This window comes from Bubalus kerabau, chromosome 3, assembly GCF_029407905.1.
Source record: "Bubalus kerabau isolate K-KA32 ecotype Philippines breed swamp buffalo chromosome 3, PCC_UOA_SB_1v2, whole genome shotgun sequence".
Lineage (NCBI taxonomy): Eukaryota > Metazoa > Chordata > Mammalia > Artiodactyla > Bovidae > Bubalus > Bubalus kerabau.
In genome coordinates this window covers 60233869-60251328 of record NC_073626.1, presented here as the reverse complement: position 1 = coordinate 60251328, position 17460 = coordinate 60233869, and the positions used below count along the sequence as shown (strand labels likewise).

General features: G+C 38.9%; 1 protein-coding gene and 1 long non-coding RNA gene across 2 annotated transcripts in view; one reads left to right on the top strand and one right to left on the bottom strand.

Moving 5' to 3' along the window:
• Positions 1-602: 602 nt before the first annotated feature.
• On the bottom strand, positions 603-16618 carry LOC129646160 (uncharacterized). Its single transcript, XR_008711731.1, has 3 exons — positions 16495-16618; positions 15494-15641; positions 603-1181 (listed from the first exon to the last, which is right to left on the bottom strand). It is a non-coding gene; the product is annotated as an uncharacterized LOC129646160 (long non-coding RNA).
• ANKAR (ankyrin and armadillo repeat containing) overlaps positions 1638-17460 on the top strand; it is a 52179-nt gene continuing 36356 nt past the window's right edge. The window contains exons 1-6 of the mRNA XM_055571961.1: positions 1638-2264; positions 8232-8669; positions 10263-10426; positions 11033-11136; positions 12013-12193; positions 13269-13488. Of these exons, the coding sequence (XP_055427936.1) occupies positions 1664-2264; positions 8232-8669; positions 10263-10426; positions 11033-11136; positions 12013-12193; positions 13269-13488 (1708 nt within the window). The 5' untranslated portion in view covers positions 1638-1663. The remainder of the gene's footprint in view (positions 2265-8231; positions 8670-10262; positions 10427-11032; positions 11137-12012; positions 12194-13268; positions 13489-17460) is intronic.

Sequence of the window (17460 nt, the reverse complement as noted above, 5' to 3'; positions counted from 1 at the left end):
TCCCATACTCTTGCCTGGAAAATCCCATGGACAGAGGAGCCTGGTAGGCTGCAGTCCATGGGGTCGCTAAGAGTCAGACACGACTGAAGCGACTTAGCAGCAGCAGCAGCAGCAGTATCTTCTTATATATAAACTTGTTTCTTTTTGATATACTTCTTCGTATCTTTTTACCTCTTTTGAAAAGCATATTATGATTAATGTTAAAAGTTCTACAATTTTAACTCAGATTTCAACTTTCTTATGCTGCAATTAGTTTAAGCCTGAAAAATATATTAGAACTACTATGAAAGTGTTAGTTGCTCAGTCGTGTCTGACTCTTTGTGACCACATGGACTGTCCACCAGCAGGCTCCTCTGTCCATGAAATTCTCCAGACAAGAGTACTGGAGTGGGTTGCCATTCCCTTCTCCAGGGGATCTCCCCAACCCAGGGATCAAAGCCAGGTCTCTAACACTGCAGGCAAATTCTTTACTGTCTAAGCCACCAGGGAAGCCCATAGAACTACCATATCATCCTGTAATTCCACTTATGTGTATTTATTCAATGAAAATGAAAACACTAACTCCAAAAGATATACAGACCTCCATATTTATTACAGCATTATTTACAACAGCCAAGACATAAAAACAACCTATTGATAGATTAATGGATAAAGAAAGTGGAACATTTATTTACACATACACAATGAAATATTGTTTAGCCATAAAAAGGAATGAAATCTTGCCATTTGTGGCAACACAGATGGCCCTTCAAGGCATTATACTAAGTGAAATAAGTCTGACAGAGAAAGACAAATACTATATGATCTTGCTTAATGTGGAATCTCAAAACAAACAAAAAACAAACCCGAGCATAGATACAGAGAACAGTTTGATGGTTGCCAGAGGCAGAGGATGAGGTGGGCAAAATGGGTGAAGGGAGTCAAAAGGTACAAACTTCAGTTATAAAATAAATAAGTCATGGGGAAGTAATGTATAGCATGGCAACGATAGTTAATAATACCAGGACTTCCCTGGTGGCACAGTGGGTAAGAATCCACCTGCCAGTGTAGGAGACACAGGTTCAGTGCCTTGTTCAGGAAGATTCCACATGCAACTGAGTCCCTGTGCCACAAATGCTGAGCCCACACTCTAGGGCTGGTGAGCTGCAATGTCTGAAGCCCGTGCACCTACAGCCTGTGCTCTGCAACAAGAGAAGCCACCGCAATTGAGAAGCCCGTATATTGCAACAAAGATTAGCCCCCACTCATCACAACTAGAGAAAGCCCTTGCAGCAACAAAGACCCAGAGCAGCCAAAAATAAATAAATGTTTATAGTTAATAATAACATATTGCATATCTGAATATTGCTAAGAGTAAATCTTAAAAGTTCCCATAAAAAAAATTCTGTAACTATGTATGGTAACAGATGTTAACTTGATTTTTTGTGGTGATCATTTCAAAATATATACAAGTATCAAATTACTATGTTGTACACCTGAAACTAACATAATGTATGTCAATTATGTAATGGTTGACCATGAAACAATTAACCATAAAGATGAAAGGTATAGATTTATTTCTTGAGAAATTCAGCTTCACTGCCATGATAAATTTTATTGCTTGTCTTTTCTTTTTCATTTCATTGCAGAAACTTCAAAAAGGACACACTAGAATTAATTAGAAATGTTAAGATTGCCCAAAAAAGGAGCACCTAGATTTGATCAAAATCAAGATGAAGAAACTTACCTGGAAAATTTAGCTGTACAGAGAAATGCTTCTGCTTTTTTTGAAAAATATGATCGGACTGAAGTACAAGAGTTGCTAACTACTGCACCAGTTAGCTGGTTGTCTGCCAAAGAAGATGTTCGCTCTCAACTAGACATGCCGTGTGGAATTATGAGTCAAATGAATAACGTAGGCTTCTCCACTGCAATCCTACTGACTCCTGCGGACCCTACTGCCCTCTTAGACTATAGAGAAGTCCATCAGATCATAAGAGAATTGGCTGTTGGAATTTATTGCTTAAATCAAATTCCTTCAATCAGTTTAGAAGCTAATTACGATCAGAGTTCTTCTTGTCAATTACCCCCAGCTTATTTTGATACCAGAATTGGGCAAATTCTGATCCATATTGACTACATGTTGAAAGCACTATGGCATGGAATATATATGCCCAAAGAAAAACGAGCTAGATTTTCTGAATTGTGGCGTACCATCATGGACATTAATCCAGATGGGAAGCCTCAAACAAACAGAGATATATTTGCAGAGTTTAGTTCAGCAGGTAAGAGAATTTAACGTGTTTTATTTTTATTAGAATCCTTTTTTAGAAATTAAAAGTAATTTATATGTGATTTGGTTTTATTTTAGCCACATTTCTAAAAAGAGATTTTTTTTTAATTCCAAAGAATCTATCTTTTCAATAATTAATCTTTTTTTTTTCAATGTCACCTTTTGAATCTTGGTTAGAACCCGAACCACAGAAGTGTTCATTTGCTTTTTACTACATCTGTGGCTAGACTGCTGTGAAGGTCAAATGTATGTGAATAAGATTTGCTTGAGGACAACAAGGCAGCCTGACCCACCTGCTATGGGTTGAGTATCCAGGTGTTTTTCAGGTTCTGAAGCTTTTTGTGGGCCAGCAAGCAGTACCATCTCTTGGAGATGGTACCTCTATGTCCGGTAATAGAGTCATTTGTCTGGTAATCTGACTATGTCTGGTAATCTGACTCATTTCAATGTAAGGTCATCAACTTCTGTTCAGAGGAGAGTCCAAGAGTAGTGAGTTTAGGCAGAAATTCTCCTCCTCTGGGGGAGAATTAGTCTGTGATGTTGCTGGAATCAGCACGAATGCCACTGGATAGGTGCTTATATCCTCTGCTCCTAGGACTGAAGGGTCACTGGCTACTAAAAAATCATAGCCATAACTGGAACCTAAAAATCTCTTCTTGTTGTTCAGATCTTGGGATGATTAGAGTGAAGTAATGCAAAAGACTGCCAGTAGTAGCTAGTAAATTCCATTAATTTCTGCATTCCCTTGATTGGTCTGGTAGTTCTCTCTTAAAGGGTACTGATATTTTGACATCCTATAGATACATTGTTGACGAGAATATGGCATGGTCAAAATCTTAAAAACTTTAGCTAGCATTCACCCAGAAGTTCTATCATTTCTGGTAGTTTAGGACCTTCAAGGCTAGTTCAGGTCACATAAAATACAACTAAACTAGGATATAATTTTAGTAGTCAATGACTCTTCTATCCTGGAAATTGTCTAGTGATCTACTAACTAGTCACTGGAAGGCTATAAGGAGCATGGCACAAGTCAGATGATGTTTCTGCCTGCTTGCATTGACCAAGACATGTCTGGAAAACTAGGTTTCATGATTTGCTGCCCTTGATCGAGAAGGTGACAGGAGCTCTGTGAAGATCTGAGCTCCATGGAGGGTATGAAGGATCAGCAGGAGTGGATGCAGCTTTTGACAATGTTAGAGCTTTGACAATCCCGACAAAAATTGGGTTTTTGCCTTTTTTCTGTTTTCACAAAAATCATTTTGAGGCCCTCGTTGGAGAAGAGGTGGGACTAAAGAACCAGCATTCCAAGCTGGCATGTGTCAAGCAAAGCACAGGCCAGACATGACAGACTCACTGGTAATGAACCCTCTTTAGATTCTAGGTAGAAACTAGGTAGGTACCCAGGTGGAAACTTCCATTATAGAAGTCAAATTCTGGAGCGTGATGAGAGTTAGAGGCACACATGGAGGATTCAGCCATTCATATGTAAAAGTCCTAAGAGCCTCTGGGCCATCGCATGAGAGCATCAGTCGTAGGAAGAGACATTAGCAGGGCAGGAGGGAGCACATGCCCTGTTTTATATCTAAGGACAGAGGGCTCCTGCCTAGTCGATGATAAAATCAACTATATCAAGCAACTTTGCAGCCCAGCTTCTGGTCTATTGAATCCAGCTGTCGGTCACATCTGAGGCCACTCTCTATGAGGATTCCCTCACAGGGGTGCTCCTGGTTGAGGGGATCAGAGCCACATGGAAACATTCTAATCAAGTTGTGGGTGGAGCTGGGGAGCACCCAGAGACTGAAGTTGTCTGTCTTCCATTGTTTACATTTTCAGGGATGATATTCAGAATTAATCATAAGCACTGGCCAGCTAGAACGGGCATCAGTAATAATGCTGGAACAAGATCTCAGAGGCCTCCGCTTGCCATATGTACCCTTTGCTGGATCATGAAGCTTTCTAGACTGTCCCCCGGGAGGGTGGCATTCAAAGAGCTCAGGGCTACAGCAATTCAGTTTACCAAACAATATCAAAGGTTTCAGTATTTTAACAATGTAGCCATATTGGTATATAGCTAAATATCAGTCCTGGATATTTCTACTTAATTCTTTTTTCCTGGATGAGAATTCATGCCTTGACTATTATGATCCTCCCTTTAAACTATCTCAAAATCATCCACTTTGGTTCATCTCAGCTGCAGCACCCTGATACAGAACATCCTTTTCTCTAGCCTGACATACTGCAACCGCCTTCTGACTGCTCTCTCTGCTTATGATCCCTTTTCACTGAAAATGAATGAGGCTAGAAATCGTGCAAATCCTGTCACTCTACAACCATGTGCCTTGGGAGAAATGCTGTGTTACACCAAAGCACTTTGTAATATTGGCTGCCGAGCAGTCAAAGAAGTGCCTCTTATGTGGATAGAGATTTTCTTCTCCCTCGCACTGTTCAGGAGTCTGCTGAAGATCTGGCAGCATCAGCATGCCCCAGGCACTGTAACGACGGTATAGTGCAAACGATGGTAAAGGACGCAGACACCAGAGTGCTGGCACAATCTGCAGGGGGGAACCTCAGCGAGACAGCAGGGATTGGTACAGGTTCCCATCAGCCACCACATCAGGAGCATCCCGTGAAATCCTGCAGGGCCAAGCATCAGATTGCGGGAAAGGCACCTGGACCCTTAGGAGAGGGAGCTTTTATGCTGCATGCTTAAGGATGTACAGGGTTAGGTACCAGCATACCAGTGCAAAGTGGACTAGCCTAGGTTGCGCCCCAAATTAGGGTCTGAAATGAGGACTTAAGTCAGGGCAGTTTATGGAAAATGACTCCAAGGGACAGGAAATGCATAGAAAAGGAGGAATCATCAACCCAAGGATACGCTGCTGAGCTTTCACCACTTAGATAATTAGTTATGGTTTGGCTGGGACTCTGGGAAGTCACACAGAATATACTTCAGGATTGTCAGCCTGAGGGATGGAGAAGGGGAACATGTATTCCCTGGCTCCTCTCCTGCATTGGTCAAAGATTACATGGGAGTTAACTCTGTGTGCAGATTTGTTCATCCATCAGAGTGGCTGACTGGATTTGGATTCCATCAGGAGTCCAACACAGCAGTGAAGAGAAACCCCAGGGCAAAATAAGGGCCAGATGGTGCATCTTAGGCAAGGTGTGGTCAGGTTATATCTGTGTGGAGCTGGTCCATGCAATAAGAGCCAGAGTGAAATATAGATTGCCAGGGAACACAAGGTGTCTGATATAGAGTGTGACTCATGGCAATTTGGCTTTAGCCCCATGCTCCCAGTTTAGTTCTGGTAGTTGTTGCTGTATAGCCGCAAGAGGCTGGGAAGACTTGCTATTTCATCTTTCATGGTTGGAGAAAGAGCACTTCCTCTCTTGACTGTGAGTCTGGGTTCAAACCTTGCAACTGACCATGTGATTGTCTTAAAAACTGTGCTAAAACGGATTTCCAAGGAACTCTGCAGGAAGCCAGCAATATTGGGGAGAAGGAAGACTTTTGTGAATCAATGAGGACAAGTTCAAGTTCAGCTCTCTAAGAGCTCTGCACAGCACAAAACCACCAGGAAACACCACCCTTAGGAAAACAGTAGCAACAGTAGAGGAGAATGCAGCACACCAAAAATCTGGTCCTACTCTCCAGTTTGCTGAGAAAGATACTAATTAGGGCAGGTCCCTTGATCTGAGGACTTTATTTAATACCCAAAGCTGGTAGAGTGAAATGGTTATTTTTTTATTCCTTGACCTTTGTCTGGAATGCTCTTTCCCTCACCCGACTCTTCTGCATTCCTTCCCAGGTTATTGCTGCTCATTTTTGAGTGCTTGATTCAGACGCCACCTCCTCTGTGCACGTTGTACCGCTTTTTATTGGAATTGTTGGCTTCATCTCTGTCTTCCTTAATAGATTTTCTGTGCTTGAGAACTTGAGAGCACAGAAATGTGTCTTTTTTTGTCTTTAAATTCTCATTACACCTGCAGTGCTTTGTTGTTATTTAGTCACTGAGTTGTGTCCAACTCTTCAACCCCGTGGACCCGCCAGGCTCCTCTTCCATGGAATTTTCCAAGATCTTCCTGACACAGGGATCAAACCTGAGTCTCCTGCATTGGCAGGCGGATTCTTATCCACCAAGCCACTGAGCCACCAGGAAGCCCCCTACAGTGCTTCAGTTCAGCTCAGTTCAGTCGCTCAGTCGTGTCCGGCTCTTTGCGACCCCATGGACTATATAGTCCATGAAATTCTCTAGGCCAGAATACTGGAGTGGGTAGCCTTTCCCTTCTCCAGGGGATCTTCCCAACCCAGGGATCGAACTCAGGTCTCCTGCATTGCAGGTAGACTCTTCACCAGTTGAGCCACAAGGGAAGCCCTTTTAGTTTGAGGAATTAATGGATAAATAGTGCTTTTAACTATGATAAGGAATGAAATAAAAGCAAATTTGGGGGAGAGGAAAAATGGATTTTGTTTGGGAGTGCCTCTAGGACATTCAAGTAAAGATATTTATTCATTTTAGTTCAGTCGCTCAGTCATGTCTGACTCTTTGAGACCCCATGGATTGCAGCACGCCAGGCCTCCCTGTCCATCACCAACTCCCAGAGTCCACCCAAACCCATGTCCGTTGAGTCGGTGATGCCATCCAACCATCTCATCCTCTGTCATCCCCTTCTGCTCCTGCCTTCAATCTTTCCCAGCATCAGGGTCTTTTCCAACGAGTCAGCTCTTCACATCAGGTGGCCAAAGTATTGGAGTTTCAGCTTCAGCATCAGTCCTTCCGATGAATATTCAGGACTGATTTCCTTTAGTAAATCGCTGGGGGGCCTCTCCCCAGATGCCATTATCTTTCTGACTGGTCTGTTTCCTTCTGTCTCCTGCTTTGAGGGGGCAGTGAGTCTGGCGTCTGAGAAGTGGAAGGGGCTGTGGAGCTCTTCATTCCCTCTTCTTCCAATATCTCCGCCTTTCTGCCTCTCTGGGGTGAGAACTGACTCGCTGCATTTTGACTCCCATCCACCCAAGCCACAAAGTTTTAGAGGAATCAGCAATGCTCTAGCTTGTATTTAGATCTATTTTAACTGTCAGAAACATTTCAGTTTCTTCTTCATCTCAATAATTTATCTTAGTCTTTTGCAAAAGGGATATGAATCCTAGTGGTCATCTTAAAAATCTAAGCCTATTCTTGCTTTTTAAATATGTAGATTTGAGGAAGAAGAAAAGGAAAAAGAAAGTGGGGAGGCACACTGATGTATTATTTACACTGTAAGGCTCGTATCTTACACACAAGCACCATATTTTCTACCAAGTCATATTTTATGATTCTAAGCCATTGTCTCAAGCCTATTTTAAAGTTGCCTTAAAAAAGACAACTTTAAGACAAATTGTCTTAAAAAAGACAATTTGACAACAAGAAAATGACAATTTCATTATAAATGGAAAGAAAATGTAATTAATTTGTCATTTATAGTATAGAGTAAAACTAAGTTTTAATTCTTGTTTCATTATGATTAGTTAGTAGGAAAGTTATTTATTGTATATATTTAGCTTCTGTTATCAGCAAGGAGAAGAAATGTGTATTATAGGAACTGAATAAGCAAATATACTTTATGCCCAAGTAAGAAGCGGATTCTTTGCTTAAAGGAAGATCACATTTCTCTTTTGTTCTTCCATATTTTCTTTGATTAAAGATGAGACATGTTATTATGTTTCCATGGTGTTGTATTATTCCTTCAAAGAGAATGAAAATCAATTCTTTTTAATTCCACCAGCTTCTCTCTTTCTTTACTCTGCTTAGTTATCATGTATCTGTCTGCTTTTCTTCTTTGACAGTTTCAGTGGTATTTCATTATTCCTTTGCTGTCATTTTGGTAGAATTTTGAGATGAAACTGTATTCAATCTATTTATCCAGAAGCCAAGTATGAAAATTTCACAATCTTAAAGTTTTCTTTTTTACCGTGAAGGTTTGATTGATATTACAAAGGATCCAGACTTCGATGGAATCTATGATGAAGACATGAATGAAGATCCAACATATAATCCCAATAGCCCTGAAGAGAAAGCTGTATTTATGAAATACGCAGAATATATCCTACTAAAGATGACATTCAGCACCACACAAGTTCAACAGTGTGAAAATGTTTTTATATTTGAAACAGCCTATTGGCTTACTAATGCTATAAAATGTAATCAGGATAATCTTGATATTTGTACCTACCAGAGATTACATCAAAGATTATATCTTCAAAAAAAGATTATTCAAAAACACTTGGAGAAGAAAAAAGAAATCAGGAAAGGGATAGGATACCTAAAATTAATATGTTTTCTGACTCCATTTCTACTGAGCTTAAAAAAGAAGATGAAAGTTCCATATTTAAGTGGTCTGCTTCAGCCTTTTTCAGGTAAGAGTATTGCCAAAATTATATTTAAAATGTAGATATATATTGAATTTATGTTTAAACTCAATTCTGTTTATAGTATGTGGATCCAAGCATATAACCAAGCTATAGCATGTTAAAAATGAAAAACATGTTAAGGTTTGACAGAACACAACAAAATTCTGTAAAGCAATTACAAAAAAGCAATCTGCAATTCCTTCAGTTAAAATATAAATAAATACAAAACAAAATGTGATGTCTCCAAAGTAATTAAAAATGCCTGGTATATTCACATAGTACAAGGCAAGGTACATATCTTTATCAAGTATGAGGATTATTGAAAAACAAAATGATTTTTGAGATATGTTATGTCCATGACAGTATGACGCTATATCATAGCTCATGCACAGGAAAAATTCAGTGCACTTCTGCTCAACATCCCTATTGTGTTTTTCAGGAAAATTAGAAATTGACCCAGATTAATATGGAGCAGTAAAAGATCATGAATGGTCTTACATTTCTGAAAAAAAAGATGAAAATATACTAAAAGCTTTAGTAATTGGTCCTATAACAAAAGAGTAGAGGGAGCTGAAATAGGGTCATGTTTATATGGAATTTGACAGGAATACAGAGAAAACTATTCCTCCCACCCAGATTAGCACACAAATTGCGAATTTTCATTGGTGCTTAAACATATAGGCTTATTTATAGCAGGTTTTCTATTCAGATGGCAGATTTTCAGTAGAAATTTTGCAAATCATTTAATAAAATTTGTGTAATGAGAATTATGATAGTGAAGCTTATAATCCATACCTGTAAACTATTTAACAATGAACTCATGACAATCGTGTCCAGGGATGCGGGTGGGGGCAGTGTCTTGTGTATGGAACTAATGAGCTCTTTAGAGGATGTTAGCTGTACCTGTAATGACTTACTACTTAAATTATTGGAAACAAATATGACTAAATGTTAATAATTAATTTCCATGTGGTGAGATTTGGATGTTACATTTTTCTTTGTAATTTTCTGGACCTTTTGCATTTCTTAAAATATATAACTTATATTGATGAAACTATATTCTGCTAACAAGTCAAAATACTGAATAAACTAATACTTTCCAGGATTTTAGAAAATTATTTTTAGAAATAAATGTTATATGGGTAGCTTTCTGGAAAAATAAACTGATTATTTTTGTCATATGAGAGATACCCACGTTTTCTTTATAATGTCTCTCTTCCTTAACTAGCTTGGGTAACTTTTGTTTATTTAACTAGAGAGTCTCCATGGCACAGAGTTTCAAATCTCTATTGATAATGAGGGTATAATGTTAGTCATGAGCTCACACATAGTGATCAATAAGTAAATTAATGTTTTGAGTATTCTTTTGAAATGTCTGTACAAGGAAACTATCAAAAATGCCCGAAACATATGATATAAATATATTTCAATATTTAAAATATACATTGAGCATAAATTTTATAGACTACAATTGTGAAGATTTCCATTTCACACGGATTCTTTTCACTTTATGTAAAAATGATTTGAGACCTCCAAAATATGACTGCTTATATTCTATTGTTGAACTTTTAAACAAAATTTTGTTTTCATTTTTTTGAGATGACAAGGTCAAGACAGAGCGAGAATTGCCTCCATTCATTTATGGACGAGATTTTAAATGCCAAAATTTTCACTACAAAGAGGATCAGTATTTTCATGTTCATGGAGGAATTGAATTTGATATCAGCACCCCTTCAATTGAGAATGCTTTGGAAGATTTTAAGGTTTAAATTATTGTTGTTCCTGAAATTGTTCGTCATTTCACAACTCTTTCATCCTATTCTCCAACCAGAAGGAGTTTCTGATGGTGCAGGCACTAGGCGCTCTCCAGATGATGACCTTCATAGCTCACTAGTCTCTTCATACATTGCATAACATACACGAATTACGTGCAGGTCTGTGTAAGGCCCTGTGTTAAATGTCAGAGGCACAACTATCATCCCTGCAGAATTTATAGGCCATATTTGCTCTGGAATAGTTAACCAAGTACAGAAGAAATCCCTGAACATTAACTATGTATTCTTCCATTTTTTTTCTCAAGGATTAGCATTAAAACAGAGATCCTCCCGAGTTTGAGAACAATAGTTCTTCATCTGGAAAACATAATACATTTCAATTGTCATTGCTTTTCTACCTTCTCCATATTATATTTCTTGTAAAAAAAAAATTTTCCCTCAAATCCAAATTAGGGATTGTATACATTCAGTTATTATCAGGGTCTCTTGGGATATTTTATTAAAAATGTGTTCTTTACATGTATAAAATTTCATCTAAAATAAGTATTACAATTGTTTATACTTGTTTTTTTAGTAACATAATTTATATTTTAGAATAACTTAGAAAAAATACGGGATTGTGCTGTTAATACATTTGCAGAAGACTCAGGATACAAAGAACATTACTCAATACCAGTCGTGAAATTTAATGGAAAAAGGTAAGGAACTTTAAGTAACTGTTCACAGTGTCACAACTTGTTGAAAGCAGAAAAGAGGAAACTGTCAAAATGCAAAGGCCAACTTCAAACTTCAGGATGGAGATCCCGGAACAGTAACAGCCCCCGTGAATGACAGCTGCTGCTGCTGCGTCACTTCAGTCGTGTCCGACTCTGTGCGACCCCGTAGATGGAAGCTCACCAGGACCCCGTCCCTGGGATTCTCCAGGCAAGAACACTGGAGTGGGTTGCCATTTCCTTCTCCAGTGCATGAAAGTGAAAAGTGAAAGGGAAGTCGCTCAGTCGTGTCCGACTCCTAGCGACCCCATGGACTGCAGCCCACCAGGCTCCTCTGTCCATGGGATTTTCCAGGCAAGAGTACTGGAGTGGCTTGCCATTGCTTTCTCCACCATGAATGACTACCAACTCTCTAAAGTATTAAATGCTAGATTTATGACTCCATACACCTTGATACAGTTCCTCTGGTGGTTCGGTGGTAAAGAATCCACCTGCCAATGCAGGAGATTAGGGTTTGCTCCAGGGATGGGGAAGATCCCCTGGAGAAGGAAATGGCAACCTACCCCAGTATTCTTGCCTGGGAAATCTCCTGGACAGAGGCGCCTACAGTCCTCCGTAGCCTCATGGCTACAGTCCATGGGGTCACAAAAAGGTTGATATGACTTAGCGTCTAAATGACAATAACACCTTGATACATTCTGTGTAATAATCCTTAGACATGGTAATTCGTTCTTATAATGAACACAATGGTTAAATGGGGATGGAGGTGTTTTTATCGTAGAAAATTGTAACTGTTATAGAAAAAGTTTTGCCAGCATTCCAAGTGAGAAAAACTTAAAAATTTTTATTTTTTTTTAACAGCTACTATGTGATCAGTTTTGAACTTGAAATTTTCTATCAGCAACTGTATAAGACACAGTGGTGGGGAGCCATAAATGAAATAGTGAACAATTTGAGGCTAAAAAGACTTCCACTGACAGATGCTCAATTACATGAACAATTTAAGAAAAAATTTGGTTTCAAGAAAGCTATGAAATGCAAGGTATTTCAGTGATTACCACATAATTCAGTATACGAAATTATAAATAAGTAGGTATCTGAAATTTTTATCATAGGGATAAATAATGGGTTAAATGAAGTCTTTAATATGCAATCAAGATTCTACATTTTAGCAGCTGAAAATTCTGAGTTATACATTTCTGGCCAAGTTACAAAACATACTGTTTATGAATGGAATTGTGATTAATCTTAATAATGGCTAATATTTATGGAGTGCTTATTTTGTATGCTAGGCACTGCTACAAATGCTTTCAACAAACTCTTTCTAGACACTAGTACTATTGTTATCAATCCTATTTTACAAGTAAGAAATTTGACATGCAGTGAGTTGAGGGTCTTTCCCAAGTCACACAGCTAGTAAATTGCAGAGTCAGGCTTCAGTTGTGGGGACTTAATCTAAGGAACAACCCTGGCATCCTAAATCACATCTCTGCTTCAATATGCCTTGACTTACAACTTTTGAAAATGGATAAATTAAGTGGCGAACTCACCAATTTCGAGGAGCACATTGGCATTTATTTACCATTTATTTGTTTTAATGTCCATATGTGTTAACTATTGATAAACTTAGTTTAACTTTAAAATATTGAGTAGTCAGAACATCTAAAAATGGGACATTTTCACCTCTCCACTTTGAGACATAAAGCAAAGAAGACTACTCTTGTAGCTATTTATTTCAAGTCTCTGGACTTCTAAGTTAGACTGCTCTTAAGTTAGAGAATGAATTTGATGTCCATTTGCTTTTTAAATATTTCAGAAGGGTATTTGTCTATCTTGCTTGAATTGTGTCCTGAGAAGAAAGATCTACAACTTCTCCTTTAAAAATAGGAAGGAAAAAAATTTCCGCAAAATATTTTTAAAGTTCTCAGAGTTTCTTCATAGCCCTAACAACTTCATTGCCCAGTGAGACACTTTACACATGGATCTTGTGAAAATTCCACTGTAATAAAACACCAATCATGTGATTACATACATATAGTTCATTGTCCTTTTGGTCCTTTCACTAAATTTTAGGTGCGTTTTGAAAACACTAATTCTGACCTTCCTCATAATTTTAGAGTATCCCATTTGGTATGAAGTCTGCTGTTGAAAGAGGATTGTATGCTGTTTTCCATACATTTAGCCGTAAAACCTCAAGCTCGACGATCAATATTTCGGACGAGGCAGGTTACGCTATTTTCCATCACGCTGCTCTCCACAACAGAGTCCCGATCGTATGTCAGCTGTGCAACGCCAACTTCAACGTCAATCAGAGACGCTTCATTACACTTAGCCAAGGTGCCATCACGTTTTTATCTCTTGAAATGTTTTACTTTTACTTCAGCATTACAAATGCATGTTGATTTTAACACAAGGTTAAAATTTAGTGTTTGAGACGAGAGCACAGTTGTTTCGGTTTCACTTATCTCAGAGGGGCTCCTTTTAGCTTTCTAAGTATCCCCTGTTGCTCTCTTATATAGTGTTATTCATGTGTTTGCTGTGTTTCCTTCATTGAATAGAAGCTCCGTGAGGGCAAGGATTTGGCTTACTTTGTCTGCCATGGTGCCTTTGGGCCCAGAGGAAAACCTGGCATTGGTAGATGCTTGAGAAATACTTGTTGAATGAATGGCATGATGGTGAATTCAGGGTAGTATTTGATAATCACTGACATAATTAATATACACTGATGTTCCATAGAAATTCTGAGAAAAGGGAAATAATTAGAGATCCCAACAGAACACCCTGTTCTTATCCCAGGTTCTTAACCAGGTAATAGTTTCTTCATACTACATAAACATTTGTAATAACAAAACATTCCTCTGTAATCATAATTTTAGGATTAATGACCCTTCTAAGGCTAACCTGGTTTAAACTTTAAAAAGCAAAATTTCCTGATTATTAGAATTACATACGTATTTATATGTTATTGGAATAAATTTAACCAGTATAAAAATAATACAATTGAAAATGAAAGTAGAAGCCCTCCATAACTGAAGAGGGGAAATAAGGTCTGATGCAACAATACTGGCAATAAGAAATGGTGGTTTTATATTTTAATATGTTGTCTTAAGAAGCTTAAATTTTCACACCAAAATAAAATGTGCTGCTTTAATCCTGTTGACTGTTGAACAATTTCATACTCTGTCAGTATAATTGAAATGTTTTGGCACTAAGATGCTTCTATTACTTAATTAAAACATTCAGCAGACAATGAACTTAGTTAAAATAGAGCAAAATTCAGTCAAAATGTAATAGATGGCCTGTTATTTGAAGATGTGTTTTAAGAGTTTTTTATGTTAAAAAAAAAAGCTTTCATGATTAAAGTTTCTGTGTCATATTGTGACTACATAGATTTCCATTTGCTGAGAACTGAGTAGAGACTGAGGTATGGAAAATATCTAACTACCGGCAATGTCTGTGTATTACGACTTCACCAACACAGAGCCGTCCCCTGAGAATTTGGGCCAGCCATGTGCGAGGCAGCACTCCTGGGTCTGTCTGATGGCATACCAGGCGCATACCCACGCCTAGATGGCTCTGCCAGAAGTTACGCTCAGTCCTGTTTGATGTAATCCTGTCACCTGCATCTCAACTAGTCATTTTGTTCACCTTCATATGAGTCAATTTTGACCAATTTGGGAAACTGTTACATATTAATAATCATACTTCTGTATGTATTCCTTTTTAAAACAGAGTCATCAAAAGTAGACATGAAAAAAGAAAGAAATGGTAAGACTTAAGTAAAATATTTCACATTTTTAAAAGTTCACTGCATATATTAAAACTTATAGTATATAATCTTCAAATTCTGTCACATGAGGATAATGCAAAATGATCTTTCTGTACAATTTGAAGTGTACATTTTTTCTACCTGTGATTATTTATTCATATTTTTTCAGTTTGGGCAGTAGATCCTTTTTTAACCGCGAATTTGCAAATTATCTCTACTTATTTTTATAAAATCAGGGCCTAAAATGGGTTTTATGCCCCCAAAATGAGCAGCTAATATTATTTAGATAGGCTGCCCCCTAGTGACAGGCACATTCTGTGCAGTCTGAGAATGCAGCATTCTTGCTGAGGGGAGACTTTAACCCAAGTGTTGTATATGCAGAAATCAGAAAAAGTTTTAAAGGATACACCATATATATATATATATGACTATACCTTCATACTTTATATAAGATAATTCAAAGAGGGTTTATTTTTAAAGAAATCATTTGCAAAGACCTGAATTTTGTAAGGGGAAGAGTGATGGTCATTCAGTTGTGTCTGACTCTTTGCAACCCTAAGGACTGTGGCTCACCAGGCTCCTCTGTCCATTGGCTTCTCCAGGCAAGAATACTTGAGTGGGTTGCCATTTCCTTCTCTGGGGGATCTTCCCAACCCAGGGATCAAGCCTGGGTCTCCTGCATTGCAGGCAGATTTCTTCTCATTTGAGCCGCCAGGGAAGCCTAGTGGAAGGGCAATAGTTATGCAAACCAGCCTCTTGCCATTGACGGAAGAACAGCCAACCAGAGGTGACCAGAAGGGGTTAGGTATCCTGACCTCATCTTTTCCTCCTCTAGTCTCCTGCCAGGGCTCCCCACGGGCAGTTACAGACAAGAAGACAAAGGGCAGGGGCTGCAAAATCTGCAGAGGCCTGCAAAGTCTGAAGAGAGCAGGAGGGGTGGTAGAAGGAGGTGAGGGGGAAAAGGAAGCTTATCTACTGGCCCATCTACACTGTAGGAATTTACAGCCCAGTAAGGCTTCCCTGGTGGCTCAGGTGGTAAAGAATCTGCCTGCAATGCAGGAGACCTGGGTTTGATCCCTGGGTCAGGAAGATTTCCTGGAGAAGGCAATGGCTACTGACTCCAGTATTCTTGCCTGGAGACTCCCACAGGCAGAGGAGCTTGGTGGGTTACAGTCCATGGGGCCACAAAGAACAGGACACGGCTGAGCAAGAAACACTTTCATCAATGGTATACCTCTTGCATTCTTGCTCTATTTTTTTTTCTTTTCTAAATATTACTTATGGCTACCTTGTATAATATTTATTTGTTTACTCTGACTCCCTGAATTGAATATAAGGTCTATAAAGGACAAGGATTTGGTTTACTTTGCCATGGTATCCTAGAAGAAAGCCCGGCATAGTAGGTGGTCAAGAATGGTTATTGAGTGAACACATGATGGATGAAGGCAGGGAAGTATTTCACAATCACTGACATTATTCGTATAGAGTAATGTACTGTAGAAGTTCAGGAAAGAGAGAGAGAGAGAAAGGTCCCAAGAAAGCATCTGTTCTTTAGACCAGAGTTCTTTCTTTACCTGAGAATTTCTTCGGACTATACAAATCCCTCCAGAATGTCCCTGATTCAAGGAGACTAGGACAGTGTTTCTCAGCCTCAGCACTCCTGACGTGGTGGGCTTGCCAGTTCTGTGACGTGAGGGCGGCCTGCGCACTGTAAGATGTCTAATAGCGTCCCTGCCCTCTACCCACTCAATGCCACTAGTGACCCGCGCTCCAGACGTGACGACCAAAAACACCATCAGACGTTGCTTATGTCAAGGGTGGGCACTTTATCCCACTATTATGGGGTAAAACTTTCAAGTGTGTTGGAATCACATGTATCTTGTTAAATGAAGACTGATTCAGAGGGCCTGGGTGAGAGCCAAGATCCTGAATTCCTATTAAACATACTTTAAAGAGAGTAAGAGGGGGATGTAAAAATATTATTCCTGCCCCTAGGTTGTGCTGAAGTATTTTTTGGAAGAGGATAGAGAGGAGAAGGAGAAGACCCTGTGGAGGTTTCTGCTCTTAGGTTTCTGCTCCAGTAAGCTGTGGTTCTCTGTAATCTTCCTGTCTACCTCTCTAGTTTTAGGAGCAGCATTTCTGCCCTGTGACCTCACTTCTCTAATGGATCTGAGAAGAGCTGTTCGTTTTTCAGCTTGTTCAAGTTTTTCTTTGCTATTAGGATAGATTGGGGAATTTTAAGCTACATGCTAGACCAGAAACTAGAAGACTAAGCAATAATTTTAAATAATTAGATTTGGCTCAGATGTTATGTATTATTAAAGGCTATGATACAGTCAGCAAAAACAAGACTGGAAGCTGACTGTGGCTCAGATCATGAACTCCTTATTGCCGAATTCAGACTTAAACTGAAGAAAGTAGGCAAAACCACTAGACCATTCAGGTATGACCTAAATCAAATTCCTTATGATTATACAGTGGAAATGAGAAATAGATTTAAGGGACTAGATCTGATAGAGTGCCTGATGAACTATGGACAG